We start from the raw sequence: 20,435 nt of genomic DNA on the forward strand, positions 1-20,435 counted from the left end.
AGTGGCGTGGAAATTGTTTCGAGGTCTAAGGGAAAGGCGAGGCTGGAAGAGTTATCGACCCAGGTCATGGGGATGTGCCCACCCTTAATCCGTCTGGTCGCCTGTCGAACATGACGCTAGCGCCGGGACGTGGAGAGCATGCCGTGCCCCGTTGAATCTCGCTCCGCAACATTCTTAATTCCAGGGTTTGGATGCGTGTGAACGAAGTGCTGTATGCACGCCGGGGAGCAGCCGGCCGATGTTGACCGACCATTGTGCAGGGTGTGAGTATCGAATGGCACCCGATGTAGACAGCTGGGGTTTGAAGGCGTTGCTACTGTATCTCTGTCCCTACGGTACGCCTCTGTGGAGCGATGACGCACTTGCATACGCCTTGAAAGAGGCAGGTGGGTTGGTGGCCGGCTCGCATCCGGGTATAAGATATCGGAACCTCTTATCCGCGCGCCATCGGGCGTTTTAATGCCGAAGGCCATCACCCACCCGATGTTTAGCCTGCTCTAACAGGATCGACCTCGATCGAGGTTGAGACAAGCTTTTGCAACGAGGCCCTGTGTGGTCGTAAATTACTTCATTCGACTGGTGCGTTTTGCCCTCTGAGACGTTGTAGACGGTCCTACTGAGCGCTTCAAAGCCGAAGCGCCGTACGTCACTACAACGACGCAAAGTACGCTTTTAATACTGAACAAACATCTATAACGGTATCCAGTACATACCACCTGCTCCTAATCCCATGATTCTTAGATTTTCCAGTTCACTTAACGCCGGTAACATGCTCTTTTTCGTAAGGTCGTGGAGGATTCGCTTGGAACCTAGCCAGATGATGGCTCCTACGTGTATATGTCGTCGTCGCCGTGGAAGAATCTCAAAACTGCCTGGGCAACGAGAAGGCCATCGTGCATCCAATCTGCTCTCTCTGCGGCTTCGTTCGCATCCTTCTTGCTGACACTCCCGCTATCGACCCTCATCTCTAACTGCCTCTTCACAAGAGCCTCATCAAACTCCATATGGCCTTGTGTAGTGAACAGCCTCTTGTGAATATACACGCCCTGCACACCTGTATGCTCGCTGGTACCCCAGACATGTACCTTGGTGTTCTTTGGTATCAGATCGGTCGTCTCAGTAGACGGAGGATTGACGACGTGGTCGAGATGCATTTGATGAAGATGGATCTTGGACTCGGTTTCGGGCAGATTGAAGAGGTTGCGGCCAAGTTCGGACAATTGGATAGGCTGATGGGAAAGTTCCCATTCACCGTCCTTCTGGGGTTTGACGGTTGCGCCAAGAGTCCTACAAAGGATTTGATGTCCGAAACAAATTCCCGTGAAGCGGATATCGGGGCGATGTTGCCACACGTCTGTTATCTATTTAGCTACTGCCTTTCCCCTCAACTCAAGACTAATCGAGACACATACCTTTGATGAACTGCATGAGCTTGAGGATCCAAGGGTCGTTGCCGTGCGCGTCCCAGCAGCTGCCCGTGATAAGAATAGCATGGACATCGTCGCCAATCTCCTCCAACTTTGGTATGGCGCCACCTTCCGGTTCGACCACATATTGCATGGCAGTCTCGATACCTAGACTGGGCTTGTGCGCGTCTCCGGCTTTCTTGAGAAGTTGGCCCAAAACAACCCCAAAGGATCCCGTCTCTTTTTGCGTGTCGGGATGTGTCTCATCAGTCTCAAGCACAAGCATGCGGACTTTGTCCGGATGATTGGACAGGAGTGTTCGGTTTTGTGCAATCGGTGGTACCATTTTTACTGTTGTCGTGTGGAATTGGCGTGGTGTGGAGACAAGAAAGTTGTGTGAGTTGCCAGGTCTGCAGGCCGTAGGTCTATGTACACAGGGTCCAGCTGCTCTTTTTGCGAAAAGTGACGTCTGTCGTAGAAAGTTTTGCCCAGAGGTGACGACGCGTGCAGGTTTGTACATAATCAGAGCAAGTCCGAGGAGTCAAATGCGAATACCCAGAGCCGCCGCGCCGTCCAGAGCAGTCTCATGTAGTATTCTTCGGCCTCCATCTTGGCAATGTCGTGTTTGAGGGTTCGATGACGAGTTTGCTCTGACGTCGGGTAGCGGTGGACAGAGTCTTTGGCCTAAAGTTGAAAGTTTAACGTAATAGCGAGGTCTTGGAAGCTCTGGTGGATTCCGATGTCCCGGCGAATTCGGAACATGACAGACGCTACTACGCTAGACATGCAGGTACTGAAGATTCATGTGGCTGCGTGGCTGAGCGCCTTGGTTTGATTCGTCTATTTGTATACCGACTAATTCCATGCTGTGGCTGCTGCATCTACTCCACGCCCTTTCCCTTCATCTTGAGGTCTTCGGGATCATGCGGGGCTTCGGCTTTCTTCCCTGCCGATTCCTTACCAGTCAACACTTCGGTGAATACCTTTCGCAGCGCTTCGATCGCTTCCTCGCCAATCTGGTAATGCACCACAAACCGACCACCGCGCACCCTTACGCCGTACTTCTCCGCTAGCTCGATAAAGTTGTTGATGTCAACATGATGCGCGTCCAGATCTAGCCAAACCATGTTGGTGTCTACGGGGTATTGCAGCTTGCCTCCAAGATCTGTCCAAATGCTCGCAATCTTCTTCGCGTTCTCGTGAGATTGGGTGAGCTTGCCACCGAGGAATGTCTCCTCAATGGCAACGCGCATGGGAGCCGCAACAACACCGGCTTGCCGCAAACCTCCACCAATGGACTTGCGGATCCAGCGGCTCCGCTTGATGAACTCCTTCGTACCAACGAGGATGCTACCAATCGGCGCGCCGAGGCCCTTGCTTATGCACAGGCTTATACTATCGAACTCGGCGCAGTAGTCTTTGAGAGAACCGGCACCTGCAGCTACAGCTTCCCACAGACGCGCACCGTCCAAGTGCATTATGATGTCGTGCTCGCGCGCCCAAGCTGATATGCGCTTGACCTCGGACAGAGGCATAATCGCGCCATTGAGCGTGTTTTCGAGCGATATGAGGCGTGTAGGGCAGGCATGGACGTCATCGGAGATGACAGCGTACTTTTGGATATCTTCCAGTGTGAGGTATGTCCCGTTCTTCGCATCCAGCGGTTGCACCATGGCCTGGCTCAGTGTCGCTACACCGCCCGCCTCGTAGTTGATGATATGGCCACGTCGATCGACGATGACGGCGTGTGGAGGGGTGGTAAGGTGTGCTCGGAATGCCACTTGGTTGCCCATGGTGCCAGAGAGCACCAGGAGTGCCTCCTCCTTCCCGCTGAGATCGGCAACGAATCGCTCGAGCGACAGCGTGGTCGGGTCTTCCATGGTGACGTCGTCGAGCAGGGTGCACTCCTGGATGGCTTTCAGCATCGACATGGTCGGTGTGGTGTGCACATCGGAGCGAAAGTCAAAGGCCGCTGGGTTGTGCTCGCCGCCCCAGGCATTGCCATTGTGGCTTGTGCCATTGGTTGTGCTTTTGCTGCTCTTAGCAGTGTACTGGGAGAGCTCCGACATGGCTGAGTATGGCCGTGACGGGTGTAGCTGGCGGAGGGGGTGCAACGCGGGGTGGACGAGGGGTGCGGTGAAGGTTCGATCAGCCGCTTTCAGGGTCTTTGCTGGCTGGAGGTGAGGTCAATCGCACAGTCTGTGGACGGGACCACGTACTGCAGAGGCGAGTGAGGGGATATAAACGTGGTGGCGGCATTGCGGCGGCATGTTCAGAGGAAGGGCGCAAGGCGTGAAGCAAGCCGAAGATAGGCGACTACGGCGGGCGAGGCTGCTGCCAACGCGGAAACCCCACCACTCCGATTCGCCCAACCTTACCTCTACAACCATCGCAACAGGAAGGCGACTAACCCGAGTACCACAGTAACTCCTGCATTACAAACCATTCCCGACGGAAACCACCACCGCCCAAGCAGCGGCGTCGGTGGAAGAGGGTTCGACAGTACGTGTGACCTGGCGCACGCCTTGTGAGCGTATTCTGGCTATGTATCTCATTCACGAGTAGCCATACTTTTGCATGAACACCGTGCTGCAGCTTGCATTCAATCCTAAAGTCAAAATGCCCTGAGACTTCCGCTTCCGCTTTCTCCCTGAAGGCAGGCGCAGGACTGAGCGGCTCCGCAGAACAATCTTGCCACGAGTTGTGGAAGTAGCAGCCATGAACAGAACAACAACGACCGAACTTCCAATATCTAAAATTCCGCCTTTAGCGTCGCAACACATCCAGCCGTTTGAGTTCCTCTACTCCACTCAACCTGGATCACTCACACACGATCACTAATGCTGTATGCGGCTGTGCTCTAGATTTCCATCATTGCATCATAAGAAAGCAATTACAACATGATCGATTTCCTGGATACTTTGAATAGCTTTTCGTCTCTTATCGCTTTCATATCCCCGGTTATTCGCAATCCTGGCCGACAATATAGTTGTTCACTTCTTCCAGCCAATCTATCACAAGCGAGTGCCTTTGGGCCGCGCATAGTGCCTGAACTGCGCAAACTGCCCACGACGCGTAAGATTCTTCATATAGAATAAAGTCTGAAAGCGAACAGGATCATGCCCGCTGTAAGGTACAATCTGTGCCGACCGGGCCAGCGCGTTCCTGACGCATGCCACTCTGGGTTCTAGAAGCCCGCCTTGATATTCTAGGATTCCTCCACCTTTAGCTACCTTCTTCTCCAGAGTCCTTCTCGGAGACGCCTCGCAAACATGTCCATACTTCTTCCTCTTTACGTGTACCCAAGTGCAGGCGCCTGGGATCCGCTATACGCCGCGTATGTAACCTAATCTTTGCTAGAGTGCATCATACTGACTGAGAGCCAGCGCAAAAGCACATAGAAATGTAGACTTCAATGTCATCATCAACCCCTGCTCTGGCCCTTGTATGGGATCACTCCCCGATCAAGTGTACCTCGACGAAGTTCCCAAATTACGAGCTTACCCAAACATCCGCACATTGGGATACGTCGCAACAGACTATGCAGACAAGCCTATCGAAAGCTTATTAGCAGAAATTGACACCTACGCGCGCTGGCCCAAAGTAACGAACATAACGAAGATGCGCGTCGACGGAATTTTCTTAGACGAGACACCAAGTACTTACGATGAGGACGCCTACGCGTACTTGAAGACGGCAAACCAGGCAATCAAGAACAACACCGCGTTCAGTGACCGCTTCGTGGCTCACAACCCCGGTTTGATACCCACGTCCATCCTCACGTCGCCCACAGTGCTCCAAGAATCCTACCTCAACCTCACCGATCTCACCGTCGTATTCGAAGAGACATTCGATAAGTGGCTTGATAGAGACGTCATGGTTCCTTTACAAGCTCACAAGATTCGGCGTTCGAAGCTGGCCGTCATATTGCATTCCTTGCCGAATCTGACAGGAGAGGTGTTGGAGTTTATGGTGCAGCAGGTTGAGAATACGGCGGATTGGATATTCTTGACGGATAGTGCGGATGACTATTATCACACCTTTAGCGCCATGTTTGGAGAGCTGGTGAAGGCTGTTGATGGAAGTAGTTGAGCGGAAGAAAGGGTTCCAACCTTTTACGATCGTTGCGTAACTTTAGGATCGCAATCATTCGTTGCTTCACAACAATCCGGCGCCGTTTACACCGACTATGCGAAGCTCACAGTTCAGCCATGCAATTGCCCACCCTATCTACCATCTCTATGGTAGATCTGAACGTCAGTGTGTCCCCCTCTTCTTGCAACAGCGACTTTCGCTGGGCTTTGATCAGACATCCCTCCAACAGCGCCCCGTTGGATGATCATGAAACCCGCACCGGTCGTTGAGCATACATTCATCCCAAATATTGTAAATCTTTTTCCCTATTGAGAATTCTTCTTTCTGTCTGCAGACACCGCGAGGGGCGTGTCTTTGATGATTGTGGTCGCGGGTTGCAAACATGTAACCACAGTTAGGGAAACAAAGATTTACTGTCTACTGCTAACGGAAGCGTCGTTAGAGAGTATTGCAACCACTTTGATGAACAAAAGGATCCATGGATGCGACTCCTTTGTGATAGATTCTGCGCCAAGGAACTAACCCCACTTGGGCCGAGCCACAGGGATGGACGCGCAGCGATCCATGGATGCCGTCTTTTCCAATAAACACTGCGTACCCGGTACATAGTCGTGGGCCAACGCCTCTGTGAGAACCTATCTTCTAATCAACTCAATCTTCTTACGATCAATATGGGCGACTCAGAAGCCCTGGAGCCATACCGCCTTACGGGTCCTAAGAGAGACATATTGGACCAATGCTTCACAGACGCCCCCGCACCAAATGAGATGTTGCAGACACATCAAAAACGACCCATGCCGTCCAAGCTGCGTGGCAAACTTGATGAGATGTTGATTCCATCAGAGAAAATGAAACGAGCCACATATCGGAGCATCAGTCGCGCGTGGGAGGAGTACGCAGCCGGCGGCGAGAACCCCAGCGCTTTCATGCGATCACCGACTGGAGCGCCTTACAAGATAGTCTCTATCGAAGGCAAAGGCCGCGGTGTCGTTGCAACCCGCGACATCAAAGCTGGCGAGATCGTTCTGCAGGAGTCACCCGTCCTGATTATGCCACACCCCGATTTTGTGCCGCTGATCTTCCTCCTCTTACCCAAGGAGGCCCTGGAAGCTATTTTGCTCTTGCATAACGCGCGACCTAACGAAATGCGGTTCACGAAGGAGAGAGGAGACAACGCCCACAACCGGCTCCTAGATGCACTCATGGGTTGCGTAAACTCTAATGCATTCAATGGTGAGGCTTCATTTGGCCGAATTGGAATGGTTCTTTTGACTGGGTCCATGTTCAATCACGAAAGCAACTCAAACGTCAGGAGGCATTGGGATCAGCAGCTGGAGCAGATGGTGTTCAAGACTGTTCGAGATGTGAAGGAGGGCGAGGAGTTCACGGTCCATTACTCCGACTCTGCAGAGGATTTGAAGAAGTACGGTATCTGAAACACATAGCGGCCGTTACAATACTGAGACCGCATCTACTTACATAGTTGCAAAATAGCAATGTCGACATGTGCCATATATCACGTTCGGTGTGTGTAAGAAGAGCCACTGCCGAGCGTTGAGAAAGGAATTAGGGTATCTTTAATAAGTGGTATCTAGAAACTCGAAATGCTGGTGCTGCTACTGGTATTTTTCGGCTTATGTGGTCCAAACTGGTCCATCTCCATTTGCACAAGTGATTGCTCATCATGATCGGCATGCCGTATTTCGAAGGTCTTGGTGTATGTGATAGCGTTTGGGTCTCGCGCGCCGTTCGAGACGGCCGATCGTCCTGGACCACTGGCCAGCGCACTGCCGCCCTTCTTCATGCCATGACTTTGGCTACCGTATGCGTAGTAAGGTCGTTCAGTGGCTTTGGTTGTGCCGAGGATCTTGGGGAACAAGTGTACGAGTATGACGCGTAGCGCAGGCAGGCAGGCGCAGATAATGCCGACATTGATCTCGATGTTAGACCAATTGATAACATCCGCTTGATCCCATGTTGGATTGGATGAGGCCGCGAAGTTGACGAGAGAGGATAGACGAAGGATTGAAATGATGGTCACACTGAGGTTTGAGTCAGTACTTATCGTCGGTAGACCGTTGGAAGCAAAACTTACAATGTACCGACGCAGAACATAACAGCGACGCTAAGCTTCTTGCGCCAGGAGAGCTGCAGGTGGAACACCTCATACAAGGGCAAAGCGAGCATCCAGATGTCCAAGACAATGCTGATGATGGCATTTGTCCACGCTAACCCATTGATGTCGATACATTGGCCGGATCCTTCTCCATCCCATTTGGTCCAGTAAAAAGAGATTGGTCGGCATTGGAAAATAGCCACCAACGTGAAGGCAAGACCGTTGAGGCAGTTGAAGGCAATGGTTGCCCATAGTAGTCGCCTGATGCTGGGTTTCGGAAATATCCGCAGGAAGAAGAATAAGAGCGTAAGCTTCAGAAGCGCGACCTGAATGAAATAGAGGACTTCCAGAGCGTAAAGATATCTGACGAAGTCGGTGATTTGTTGGAAGCTGACGGTCCATACATCTCGTCCTAGACCGTTTGGAACAATAGCTCTATCGATGATGACCACAGATGGAACACCAGCTATTAGTGCGGCCAAGACACTGTAGTCGTCGTAGCCAAGTTCACCGACGGAGAAAACGGCTTTGTATATGATCCTGGAGAGCGCACAAACGGCGGTGACGATCGAAAGAATCAAGTTGGATACACGAATTGAATCGCCGGAGTAACGGATCGGAGCGTGACAACTTGTTGTGGTAACGTTTTTGGTTGCTAAGAATCGCAATCAGCAACAGTAAGCATGCTGACATAGCCTGGAGCACTCACTCAAACTCTGTCTCAGTGTGCATGACTTCATGACACATGCCTCTACCTCGCCTTGCAGTTTGGCATCTGCACATACGGAGGCCTGGTCTGTATGCTGTACTGGCGATTGAGCAACTGCAGTGGCAAGACACACTTGCTGGAAAACAGTCAATAAATGTTGGGGATATTACTCCGTTTGAACATACCGCGCATTGAGGAAGTTGCTCAATCACTGCCAGTAGAGCCGATTCCTGAGCAACTACCAGCTGTACCCATGCCAGCAATGGGAAGAGCAAATGAAGGGGCCTCATCCTTCTTCGTACTCGCACACGACCTTCGTGTACGATCGAACGGCCAGGAAGTGTGAGGCGGAATGGAAAAGACTGCGATGGACCGGTTCAAACCCTTACTATAAACTCCGTGGGAGGTCGGAGAACATCAAGAGCTGTCAAGAATGCCAGGCCCGGTCGCTTAGTTTCCGGGGCCTGCTCTATATGAGACCATAAAGGAAGGGAATAACTGCAGGTACATTTAACCATTGGGCATGGGGGACGGCAAGTGCAGATTGAGGTATACAGTGGGGCTGGACCGCCTCTAGTGCTGCTCTTCGAGGGTCATGCATCTTCCGTACCAGAGGTGTATGTCTCGCCGTAGAGATGATCCCTGGCATATGCACGGAAGGGCTTGCACTAGATTCCATGATTATTGAATACAACCAATGGGTCGGCTGAAACCCAGGGCGAATGGAGGTGTTGCCCCAGACCAGGCGAAGTGGGCCCTTGCTGACGCTTCGCAGGGCAGACGCTACGGACGACGGAGGTTATACTTTTCAGGAACAGTGGTTTGTCGACGCTAAGTGGACTTCGCCTAATATGCAGGTCGCTCATGAGGTCCAGGAAAGGAGACACGTCCTTCGTATGCACCCTGGCTACCAGCAACCTTATCTATCTGCCTGGTTAGCACAGAACATACGAAACTCATGTGAGAATTCTCCGATCATTGCCATTCAATTGCACACCCTGCCATAGCGTGTTTGCTTCCGCGTGTGTTGAAGCCTTCGAGAGCCCGGAAGGTTGACCAAAGATGGTGGTTCGTTCCGCAACGCCACAGACGAGCGATTTTGCGCACAGGTAAACAGCTTGGCGTACGTACGCCACTAACGCGTGCATGCCGTTTGCTCCACCTCGCGTCCGCTCAACCGCCGCCGAGCTTCGACCGCTACCGCTGCACTCTTCGCGGCTCAGAAAAGTCACATGGGGGCCATTTGCTTTTCGAAGATCATGTTCACTGACTCTCACAACGTCGACGATCGACTTGTGGAGACCGATGCGGTATTCGCGATACGCGAGGCATGAATACAGCCTTTCCATGTGTTTCACGACATTCGTCTTACTGCTCATCATCAGAGCTGCATACGAAAGTGCCGCTTTTGTTCACATGTCATTTGGACGCTGGTCTGAGTGTCACTGCCTGGAGAGACTGCGGAGTGCAGGAATCTGACGGCCTGGAAACGGCCATTTCTTCGGCTAACGTTCCAAACCACAGTGTCGCAGCATGGTGTGGCACGTATTCTTTAGCATACCCAAGGTCTGTACCCAGCCGTTTTGTTGAGCATCAGCAACTTCCTGGTACGGTCCCAATCTCGCCGTCTCTGAGCTAAGAAGCGAAGCCCTCAATCATGTTGAGCATCCGGAAAAATCGAAATGATCTAGGAGCTATACCCCCGAAATCTTTCAGCCGCGTCCGAAGCATCATGTCTCTTGCGGTCATTGATTGGTGTGAGAAAATTTGTGCACCAGCGTTATTCAACAGCATTGCCACGGGAAAAGTTCTCGAATTCGTCGTCGTTCCATGACATGGCTGCAAAACGTATCCCAGCTAATACCTCAGCCCTACAAGGTATACCTGATGCACGCTCGAAACAGACCCATGCGATTGCGTGAAACTCCGTCGCTATCGCGTCCGATGTCCCCTTTCTTCGTGAGAATCGTCACTATCTGAGTCGGTATTAGTGGGGCAATCTAGCGATGGCATGAGATTTGACTCGCAGCGTCTTCATCGATTCAAGCAAAACATGCGTGCGCATCCCTCAGGATCACGATACTTCGCGAATGATGTGTGGCGCGCTTCAGGTTTCGCTGGTTCGTTGTCGGTCCGACGTCGTCATCCCCAGATCACGAGAGCGGGACCCTGCGGTTTTGCTTTTCTGTTCCAGCCATGATGGCGCAAATCTTCGGGATTGCGTACAGTATACTAGACGCAAGCATCCCGACTGCACATCCAAAGGTTTCTTCACGGTCCAGCGCAGTGGTACCCTTACGATTGACTAACGCGTTAGCAGATGGCATCTTCCGTGCACGTGTCGTCGTCCAGTTACGCGAGGTCGACGATCTCCACGTAGCAAAGACCAACGAAACCATCGAGTGCTGTAAATTCAGGAGAACGATCCTTACAGATCCCACCCTCTATGACACTCAGGCAACCTACTATCGAGAAGATCATACAAGCTGAGTCCCCACTCTGCTCAGCCGCAAGTCAGCTCCAGCTGTCACTTTCGGGCCGCGCCCTCTGCAACGAGCCAACGTTTCGGTAACCAAACTTTGTATCTCCAGAGCCACGCGTGACGAGATGCGGCCAAGGCAGGCATCGGCAACTGCCTTTACGCAAACATAGGTAACTCACTCGCGTGGTCTTCGTTTACCACCCTCGGATCTACGCGGGTCGATCTCTCGGTTGCCTGTACCAAACGGTCATTCACCGGCATCACGCATCGGCATCTGCCAGGGGCCGACGATCACAACGTGGGCTTGACGAAAGTGACCACTACTCTCGGGTGACTAGCCAAAGCCGTTTCTATATGCAAGGGCATTATCGACCACGCTGCAAGGAGCTGCCATTGGTACTTCCTAATCGAGAGTCATCTAATTGATTTTTCAACCCCTTTGGTCTTGCAGCCCTCATAGGCCACCCTTTTTCGAGACTCCATGTCTATATGTGACCGCGTTTAGGGATCAAAACTTCAACATTCAGCTGCCTCTACACCACATGTGTACTTACTCCTACCACCGGCAAAAAGAGACTCCCTATCAAGAGGAGTTCAAGACGATACCAAGACTACCAACCTCTTCAGTAACGCTGGCCGTCTCGCCTCGACTCTGGGTTCCCACTTGTCCTAGTGGTGACTATCTTCACGTGTTTGGCGAGCAAAATCGCAAGCTGCCGTTCTTCATGATCGACAAAGCTCGAGCTTCGCCGGTAGTTTCGAGCGTATACCGAAGTCGTTTGCCGAAAGCCCATACTCTCATGTGGCTGATGCATTTCACGATGACGTGGGAACCGGCCTCCTACTTTCCTCTTCTCCTCTTTTCCTCCCATCAAACTTTCTCTCGGATCAGAAGAAAGCATCGACATACCGATGCTGTCGTGAATAAGCGTTGTCTGCCTTCCGTGAAGATGGCATATCTCAGAGAGGAATGTAAGTAATCAATGACACGTGAGCCTCACGACACTTCACTACGAGCCGCATCTCCGGTCACGCATCTATCACTGCATGTCCGAAAAGCTAATTTGACAAAACTGCTACGAACCGACACATGCAGGTTGCCGCTGGAGCTCTCCAGGCTGTCACATGGGATCTCCACTTTGACGCATGTGCCTCGTGGCCATATCGCAACGTGATCACGACGATCAAGCGCCTTGACTCACTTTACTTACCTCTTCGCGTCGTGGTAGAGTTTTCAATACGAGTTTGATCCGCTACTGCACCGCATTCCAGAGCACGGTGGACCCGTTGTCGCAACATGACGTTTGGTCTTTGTCAATTCGAAATACGCATATCGATCAGTCAAATCCTGATGACTAGGCCGGCCGGTATGCTTTACCACAGTCTGGTAACCAATTATGTCTCGGTCAACGCTTCCCAAAACCGTATATAAGACATCACATCGCTCGATCTTTCCGTGCAAAACCAAAATTCATTTCTCATTACCAAAAGGCGAAGTGATTGTTCACATGGGCGACAATTTTCCAAAACCTTTTACCGCAATGACGATGGGCCTTGGAAGGATGTCAAACGTACAAGCTCGCGCTTGACTTTACGATATTCTTAACACTAGAGTCATGTTCTGTAAGAGCAAAGCGCGTGCCGAAGTCTGTCATGTCTCACTTCCTCTTTCGCAAAACTCAAAAGTGATTGTTCCCATGGACATGTGCAAGACGCACCGCCGGGTCCCAAAACATCGCGACCTCAGAGTATTTTTATGCCTGGCGTCTCAAAAGAAGATTGCCATTTTCCATGATAAGAGTCTGCGTGTCTAGAAAGATATAAAGCCGTCGTTTTCGTTTTCTACAACCGAACTCTTCTCCCCTCACACACTCCTGAGTTCTGATTTTACCAAAACGGGATCGCGAACGATGAATGACCTTCGTCTCTCGGCCTCCAAAAGATCTGAGCAACGCTTACATGGGGCCTCCTGCTCCTTCGCGCTTTCTCGCATCAAACAAACCCATCGATCTGATCTCGGCAGCCTTTTACAACTTGGGAACACCAGAACATCGAGCAAAAAACATGCTCTACCGTTCAACGAGGAATCATCACTGTCTATTCATACATTATATGTGGTCGGGAGTTTTCAAAACACGTACATGGCTGTGCAATTTTTGTCTCCAGAGTAGAGTGAAACAACGTGACATGTGTAGAGTAAAGAGCATAGATGTCCAAGTGGACCATGCACCACTGATGAAGAAGAGCTTAAAACATGCGCCAGTTGTGTATAAGGAGTGATCAGAACACATAGTTTATGAGGTGGATTAGATATCTCAGCCTGTGTCTCAAGCTATAGACGAAAAGAGAAAGAGACGAACTATGTTGTTTCTGTCTGGAAAAGCGACCATTTCAAAGTCATTTGGAGCTTTCCGAAGTCCGCTCTTCAACACCCACGGCGACGGACACAAACCGACACAGCGATGGTCACAAACACAAAGACATTACCTGTACGCAAGATGTCCAACTTTAATGCATAGAATATCATTGATTACGCTCAAGGCGACTCTCAAAAGGTATCATCTCCGTCATTCCCTAAAACCATACCCACTCATTGCACAGCCCGCTCACCAAGAGTCTAAGTATGAACTCGAACATAACGGAAATAAAAAGGGACATGAACATAGCCTCCATAGGAGGTAAAACATGGAAGCGGAGATAAGGACTGCCTGCCTGCCTGCCTGCCTGCCTGCGAGGTAACGCCAAGGGATTATACCTCCCATCATGTCATGCTCATGTTACCTGGCCAGCCCGCTATGGATGCAAAACCCCCAAGTCTAACGCAAGGAAAACGCCGCCCAATGAAACTTTGCTGGTATGACGCAACAGATAGTAAAACAGATATGAGAACAATGGTTCAGTGGGGCTTATTCGAGTCACCGTCCGAATAAGCCGCTGCCAACGCTGATCGTGCCGAGACCACTGCGTTGTGGGAGAGGTGCTCGCGCCGCATCTGGTCGGGCTGCACCTGGTGGTCCTGGCGCGGTGTTTGGCTCTGCGTTCATGGGTCGCATGTTGCCAACCCAGCGTGGCCCAACCTGCTCGTGGGGTATCTCCATGTGCTGTGCCGCGGGACTCGACATCATCCCGTACGTTTCCCTACTGAGAACACCCATGTTGTTGCGAGGATCTGAGCCAGGTGTCTCGGCGTATGTGATGTGGTCGACCGGTGCGCGTTTCATGTGTAGGACCGGTGATTCTGCTTCGCCTAGCAGACCGTTGGCGTTGTGAGCATTCGACGACGGAGGATTGGAGTTCGCTTCGATGGTGGAGGCAGATCCGTTGGGAGCTGAGAGGTCGACCATTCGACGCTGTCCAGCTGGTGTCTGGTAGCTAGGTACGCGTGACGGCCCTGGGGGGTACCGACTCTCTTGATGTGAAGGATGTCGTGGGTTGGCCCATGGCGTGCTTTCTAGGAATTGTTCTTCTGCAGCAGCCTCGTCCGCTGTTGTCGTTCTGTTGTAGGTGCGGAACGAGGGGGGCGGCACTGGAGCACGCGTTGCAATCTAACGCGCCGAATCAGCTGCTAGTTCTCTAGCAGATGCGTTCAGCCACTTACCTTCATTGCTCGAAGATCCTCGTCGATCTCGGTTGGTCGCGCAGCGCTGATATCCGGGGCGGCTGGGAACCCAACGTACTTGGCGACACCTGAAAGAATGGAGACCTCGAGGTTGTATGCTGTTTGGTGTCGGATCTGGTCAGATCGCTTCTCAGGTAATCGCGCCATGTACTCAGTGTCATCGCAGCCAAGCTGACGTCGTCCGCGTTGTAGTTCGAATACCCGCTGGTTGCACTCTTCGAGAATGTCCTCGCGGATGTGGCGCACAGTCTGGAAGTACTGGCTGTGCATCTGATGGCGCTCTGCTGCTGTGATTATCTCGAGATTTTTCTGTTTGTATTCCAAAAGCCTCGTCTCGTATGCGATCTTGTCGGCGCGTCGATCGTCCACGCATTTGATCATAGCAACGTACTCGGGGTGGACACAGTTTGGCTGCTTGAGCATGTCGAGCTCTCGTTCGAGTTGCGCTATTTGCTCGTCGCATAGCCTGGTAACGATTAGTAGCTGATCCTTCTGATCATGCCCTGAGTGAATTGCTTACTTCTCTCGGAAAAGCTTGAACTTCTTCTCAATCTTTGCAAGCTCATCGATCGCCTGCTTCTTCTTGGTGACCTCCTCGTCGAGTACGGCGCTGTCTTCATCGTCGTGCTCGCCCTCAGCTTCAGCCTCGTGGGCTTCAGCAGCTGCAAACGGTTCGGCGTAGGCATAGCTAGCGTCTTCCGTCTTCCGTTTCCCTCTTCTACCACCTTTTCTTGGTTTTGTGTGCTTCGCGACGGTGGCCATTTCGCTGACAGTCTGCGCGGCAATGTTGGCTTGTCGCTCTTCGAGCTCTAGCTCTTCGCGAGCCAGTGCCGACAGGTGCTCTTCGGCGTTCTCGAGCTCTTCGTCTGCGTCCATCTGCCCTTGCCTGTCTGCTGCGGCATCAGCCAGGCCATCGAGCGCCGAACCCTTCGCGTTTACGCTTCGTTTCCGTAATGGTTCCTCTTCGCGCTCGTCCACTGGGCTTCCCTCGGCACTGCTACGCTTTCTTTTCATGCCCACGTGCTCGAGATTTGCCGCCTCCGATGCTGCGATCAGCGAAAGAGAATGCAGAGGGTTTTCAGTTGTAGGTGCTTCGCCCATGGTGACATCGTCTGTAATTGCAGATGGCGTGGGCGGGGCGGATTCGTCGTGCTCGATGGTCTTGGAATGCGCGAGCTTGCTCGGTGTTCTTGTGTGGATGGGCTCAGAGAGTAATGACGTCTCGGTCGCTGTGCGCGCGAACTTTCGAGGCGTGTTGTCCAGTCGCTCCGTCTCGGCCTCTGAATCATCCTCGTCCATATCGGCTACTGCGGCTGGCCGTGGTGTTGACTCTGACTGGTCGTCCGATGCGTCTCCGAGCTCGCTCAAGCTGCTAGAGCCGTTGTCGGCAACATCATCGAAGCCATTAGGAGCTTGTTCTGCGGGCAGGGACTCGGTGAGCACTGTCGTCGGAGCTGCCATGGTGGACAGCATCGCAGCAGCGATCGCGGTGGGGTCTTGGTCAGCTGGTGTGGGTATCTGCGCTGGCGCAGAGTGGTTGGAGGGAGAGGTGGTGGAGGTGGGGTCGGGTAGTTCTGTGGTGAGGGTCGAAGTTGGACCTGGGAGGGGCTGTTAGATCTGGTGCAGGTTCGGACGGCGTGGGTCATAGACGCGGTGAGAGAGGCAGGTTCGCGACGCTGTCGTCGCCTCGGTTGTTGACGCAAAGATCGACAGTCTCTCCAGCGGCAACCCAAGGCGCAGTGCCGCGCCTGAGGAAGCCGAAAAAGCGCATCGGGGTCGGGATAGAAGAGGTGACAACGTACTTTGAGTGTGCGCGACGTCCTCGCTGGGGCCGGCAGCTGTTCTCGAGGTGCTCCGTCTGGTCTGTTCGGGCGCGCTCATAGTGCGCCCACGCCGAAGACAGCCTCACCGCGTGACCAATGTCGTAAAAATATGCCGTGGACGGTGTGCTGGGCCTTCGCGATGCGATATGGGCGTCTTTGGGGGTGGAGGATGCAGGGCCCGGCGAGCGGTCAAAAACAGAGCTGCGGGTGTGAGGGACGCGGGCGTCGAGGGAGCGTGTGGGGATGTCTCAGGCAGGAGCGACCGGGTGGCAGGTCTGCGATGTTTGTACGGGAGTGGGTGCAAACGCGGGACAGCGGCGGGCATTCCTGTGTGCGTGGTGAATGCGGAGGGCAGCTCGGTCGGGATGGTGTAAACTGCGCTCTGAAGCGGGTCGACGGCCGGGAGAGGCCCTGAGGCTTGCAAATGACCGCACTGCCCTGCCCCGGGCGGTGTCGTTCTGCCGCCTGCATCACCCAGCTGGGCCTAGCGCGCGTCCGCCGTGAAGCGTCTCCACCAAAACTTTTTGACGAGCTTGCTGTCGCCAACACCAACATCTCCATTGTCGCCATGGCCAAGTCAAAGGACAAACGCTCGGCTAAGACTGACGCGCCCAAGAAGAGCCACAAGTCAGACAAGTCAGACAAGTCAGACAAGTCCCTCATCAAAGTCGACAAAAAGGCGTTTGACCCGGCGCTAGCATCGCTGTTTGCTGCCAGTGTACGTTGATCGCATGTCTGGGCTAAAGAGTGATTGCTAATAACTTCCAGGCCGGACCTGTGCAAGCGCCGTCAAAGTCACGGTACCAAGCGCGCGAACAAGCGAAAGCGACCAAAATATCCAGCGAAGATGAAGACGAGGGCGATGCGAACGATGCGGAACTGAGCTCGGCATCTGAAAGCTTGCCTTCCGACGATGAGGACGATGAGGAAGACGAAGATGAGGATATGTCGGATGCCAGCGACGACGCTGAATCTGAGGATGAGGCCGCGCTAGCAAAATTGGGTGAAGCTGTACTGCACGGCGCAAAGGAAAAGCCAAAAAAGCGCAAGCGCGGCGACAAGGAGGAGATCGAGGATGCATATATGCGCAAAGTAGCGCGCGAGGAGGAGAAGGAGGAGGAGCAAAGACAGAAGAAGCGCAAGACCGAAGAAGAGGAGGACGAGGATTCTTCAGACGAGGACGACGAGGATGAGTCTTCGGATGAGGCAGATGAGGGCAAAGAGACCAAGGAAGCGGACAAGGCCGAAGACATCGCAATTCCCAAGCACGAGTCGCTTATGGAGAAGACCGACGAGAGCGCATCCGAGGTGGAGAAGGCGTCCCGCACTGTCTTCCTGAGCAACGTCTCGGTCGAGTGCATAAGCTCAAAGCCCGCAGAAAGGGCTCTCAAGAAGCACCTGGAGTCCTTCATACCCGACCTCGCCGATAACAAGCCCCCGCACAAGATCGAATCGATACGTTTCCGATCAACGGCTCTCGATCCCTCGCTTCCCAAACGCGCTGCCTTTGCAACCAAGGACATCATAGACGCGACTACCAAGAGCACGAACGCATATGCTGTTTACACGACCAAGGTAGCCGCAAGAGAAGCTGTCAAGAAACTCAACGGCTCTATGCTGCTCAACCGCCATCTCCATGTCGATTCACTAGCCCATCCCATGAAGGTTGATCACCGCCGCTGTGTCTTCGTCGGCAACCTTCCCTTCGTAGACGAAGAGTCCCAAACACCCGTCGCAGAAGGCGAGAAGCCCAAGAAGAAGAAGGCCGCCTCTGACATCGAAGAGGGTCTCTGGGTACACTTTGGCAAATGCGGCAAAATCGAGAGCGTGCGCGTAGTCCGCGATGCCAAGACAAGAGTCGGAAAGGGTTTCGCCTACGTCCAGTTCGTAGATGAGAACGGCGTCGAAGCCGCGCTGCAACTCAACGAAAAGATGTACCCACCTATGCTCCCTCGCAAACTCCGTATTACACGTTGCAAAGCGGAGAAGAAGAACAAGGAGAAGCCGAGAGGCCCACCGCCATCCAAGGCACCCAGGCCGGGCGGCAACCCTGGTGCCGGTTACAAGCAGAAGTTGACTGAAGAGCAAAAGTCGATGCAAGGACGTGCTAGATCGATGCTGGGCAAGGTCGCCAAGGCACAAACAAAAGAGGGTTTCGTGTTTGAAGGCCACAGGGCGAGTGAGAGGCAGGGCAAGAGTGGGCTCAAGTTCAAGGGCAGCGGCGGCCAAAAGAAGGGTGCCAACGGACGAAAGAGCAGAAGTGCGGGCTGGAAAAAGAACGGTGGCAAAAAATAGACTGGCCTGCGTTGTGCATACATCTACTATTCACGAGGCTCAGCCTGCGAGCATCGGAGCTGTCCGTTCCAGACAGCTATCGTCGCGTTTAATCGATACATTACATGCGCGTCTTTACCTCGGAGCTTGCGTGTCTCAACCTAATCTGTGGATCTGCTGACCGGCGAAGATGCTATTTGAGAGCTTAGGAAGATACTAATATGGGTGTCACGAAGCTGGTATGTGAATATGTTTACTAAGGATATGTTGACTTGCGAACATGCTGACATAAGGTTCGCGAAGCTCGCGCGTAAAGAAGCTCACGTTCGGACTAGTGGCTAAGCAAAAAGGTACGTGAACTTAGTCTCGCGACGGAGAAGGGTGTAGAGAAAGAAGAGAAGGACAAGTGGTAGCTTGATCTGACTCGACCAGACTAGAGCGCGAGTTGTAGAAATGCGGGCATAGCCACTTAGACAACGCAAGACATATACTAACATCTACATTTGCAGGCACATAACACAGACTGTCCGACGAGGAGAAGCGACTCATGCCCCCATCGAGACAACCGTACTATCATGCAGAAATGGGAATGGAATTTCTGATAAGTATGAGTATCCGTTGAACATGATACTCCTTGGGTATGATCTTCTCTTAGCCAGCTTGCCTTGCTGATACTATTTTGGATCAACACTCAAGATTTATCCAAACTCGAGTACACAAATTTCTCAAACTCGGTCAAGAGCTCGATAGCCTTCTCATCTCCGGTTGGTACAAGCTGAGAGAGATACACTCCGGCGACACCGTTGCTGGGGTCGATCCACTATAGTTTGATGATGAGCCAGAGTCCACATCCACAGTTTGAAGACTTACCCAGTAGCAATTCGGCATGCCCGACCAGGTGAGTGAGTTCAGCCCGCGTCGTTTCGGTACTGCAGTGAGGTTGATCAAGCCTCCAATCCCAAAGCTGACAGGGACATCGTCTGGGACAGTATTCCAGATAGCGTTACGGGACGGCAACGAGTACTCGGCTGGATCGTCGAGGCCCTTGGGTGTCTTGAGCTGAGGCTGGAACATCTCCTTGACAGACTCGGGCCGGAGCAACTCCCCTGTCAGGACACCTTGGTATATTTTGAGCAAGTCGTCCACAGTTGCGAATAGACCGCCCCCTCCAAAATCTGCCTCAACCCTGTCCGGCCAGTAAGGCTGCTTTTGTTCCTGCAACCTCTCACCCACTCGCTCCCAGACTTTAGCCTTTCGAGCTCGCGTCTCTTCTCGCTGGTCGGGATGGAAAGTAGCGTCATTGGCAGACACGACGTCGAAAATATGGCGTTGCATGTACTCGCCAAGCTTCATGGAGGTGATTCGTTCGACCAAAACTCCAGCCCAGTCAATGCCAGGCGAATACATCCATCGTTCACCGGGTTCAAACACGAGAAAGTGGTGGGGGAACTTTTCTGCCTATAGCGCTTGGTGGTAAGCTAGTGGTATTGGCGAGCGGGGTGAGCCAGCTTACGACAGATGTGGGAGGGCCAGGCAGTGGCTTACCCTGAAGCTCTTCGTAGCGGGTCAGGAGCGGATCCATGAATGTATAAGCCATGCCGCTGGAGTGCGTCAACAGTTGCCTGGTCACCAACATAATATGTTGGCAAAACGTGATAAGCCCTTAAACATATCAAGACTTACCGGAGGGTGATAGCCTTCGTTGCGGGCCTGAAGAGGGCTTCATTCTCTTCATTGAAACCGGTCAGAATCTTCGGATCTTTCCACTCGGGCAGCACTTTGGCGATATCGTCATTCAGGTGTAGTAATCCTCTCTCGACGCATTGCATTACAGCAATCGTAGTCACCAGCTTGGTGGAAGAGGCGAGCCAATGCACACCATTGGACTCAGCGTCGTCGGGTTCCTTTTCA

The 20,435-nt window shown here is 52.8% G+C and overlaps 8 protein-coding genes across 8 annotated transcripts; 3 read left to right on the forward strand and 5 right to left on the reverse strand.

Moving 5' to 3' along the window:
* Positions 1–827: 827 nt before the first annotated feature.
* Positions 828–1,752, reverse strand: J4E92_006537 (uncharacterized protein; the record flags this gene model as incomplete). Its single annotated transcript, XM_051497904.1, has 2 exons — positions 828–1,354; positions 1,413–1,752. 2 exons carry the CDS (start codon positions 1,750–1,752, stop codon positions 828–830), a joined length of 867 nt encoding a protein of 288 aa, XP_051351630.1.
* A 535-nt stretch (positions 1,753–2,287) lies between these two features.
* J4E92_006538 (uncharacterized protein) lies at positions 2,288–3,665 on the reverse strand (the record flags this gene model as incomplete). Its single annotated transcript, XM_051497905.1, has 2 exons — positions 2,288–3,576; positions 3,626–3,665. 2 exons carry the CDS (start codon positions 3,663–3,665, stop codon positions 2,288–2,290), a joined length of 1,329 nt encoding a protein of 442 aa, XP_051351631.1.
* A 1,013-nt stretch (positions 3,666–4,678) lies between these two features.
* Positions 4,679–5,498, forward strand: J4E92_006539 (uncharacterized protein; the record flags this gene model as incomplete). Its single annotated transcript, XM_051497906.1, has 2 exons — positions 4,679–4,743; positions 4,793–5,498. 2 exons carry the CDS (start codon positions 4,679–4,681, stop codon positions 5,496–5,498), a joined length of 771 nt encoding a protein of 256 aa, XP_051351632.1.
* A 674-nt stretch (positions 5,499–6,172) lies between these two features.
* J4E92_006540 (uncharacterized protein) lies at positions 6,173–6,937 on the forward strand (the record flags this gene model as incomplete). Its single annotated transcript, XM_051497907.1, has 1 exon — positions 6,173–6,937. One exon carries the CDS (start codon positions 6,173–6,175, stop codon positions 6,935–6,937), a length of 765 nt encoding a protein of 254 aa, XP_051351633.1.
* A 155-nt stretch (positions 6,938–7,092) lies between these two features.
* On the reverse strand, positions 7,093–8,616 carry J4E92_006541 (uncharacterized protein; the record flags this gene model as incomplete). The annotated part of the gene is made up of 4 exons (XM_051497908.1): positions 7,093–7,543; positions 7,597–8,272; positions 8,327–8,462; positions 8,512–8,616. 4 exons carry the CDS (start codon positions 8,614–8,616, stop codon positions 7,093–7,095), a joined length of 1,368 nt encoding a protein of 455 aa, XP_051351634.1.
* A 5,107-nt stretch (positions 8,617–13,723) lies between these two features.
* On the reverse strand, positions 13,724–16,308 carry J4E92_006542 (uncharacterized protein; the record flags this gene model as incomplete). Its single annotated transcript, XM_051497909.1, has 4 exons — positions 13,724–14,353; positions 14,407–14,893; positions 14,948–16,025; positions 16,230–16,308. 4 exons carry the CDS (start codon positions 16,306–16,308, stop codon positions 13,724–13,726), a joined length of 2,274 nt encoding a protein of 757 aa, XP_051351635.1.
* A 510-nt stretch (positions 16,309–16,818) lies between these two features.
* J4E92_006543 (uncharacterized protein) lies at positions 16,819–18,545 on the forward strand (the record flags this gene model as incomplete). The annotated part of the gene is made up of 2 exons (XM_051497910.1): positions 16,819–16,968; positions 17,019–18,545. The coding sequence occupies 2 exons, from the start codon at positions 16,819–16,821 to the stop codon at positions 18,543–18,545; spliced, it is 1,677 nt and encodes a 558-aa protein (XP_051351636.1).
* A 670-nt stretch (positions 18,546–19,215) lies between these two features.
* J4E92_006544 (uncharacterized protein) lies at positions 19,216–19,877 on the reverse strand (the record flags this gene model as incomplete). Its single annotated transcript, XM_051497911.1, has 2 exons — positions 19,216–19,344; positions 19,395–19,877. 2 exons carry the CDS (start codon positions 19,875–19,877, stop codon positions 19,216–19,218), a joined length of 612 nt encoding a protein of 203 aa, XP_051351637.1.
* Between the last annotated feature and the right edge of the window lie 558 nt (positions 19,878–20,435).

The sequence above is a fragment of the Alternaria infectoria genome (assembly GCF_024043175.1).
Source record: "Alternaria infectoria strain BMP 0036 chromosome Unknown scaffold_10, whole genome shotgun sequence".
Classification (NCBI taxonomy): domain Eukaryota; kingdom Fungi; phylum Ascomycota; class Dothideomycetes; order Pleosporales; family Pleosporaceae; genus Alternaria; species Alternaria infectoria.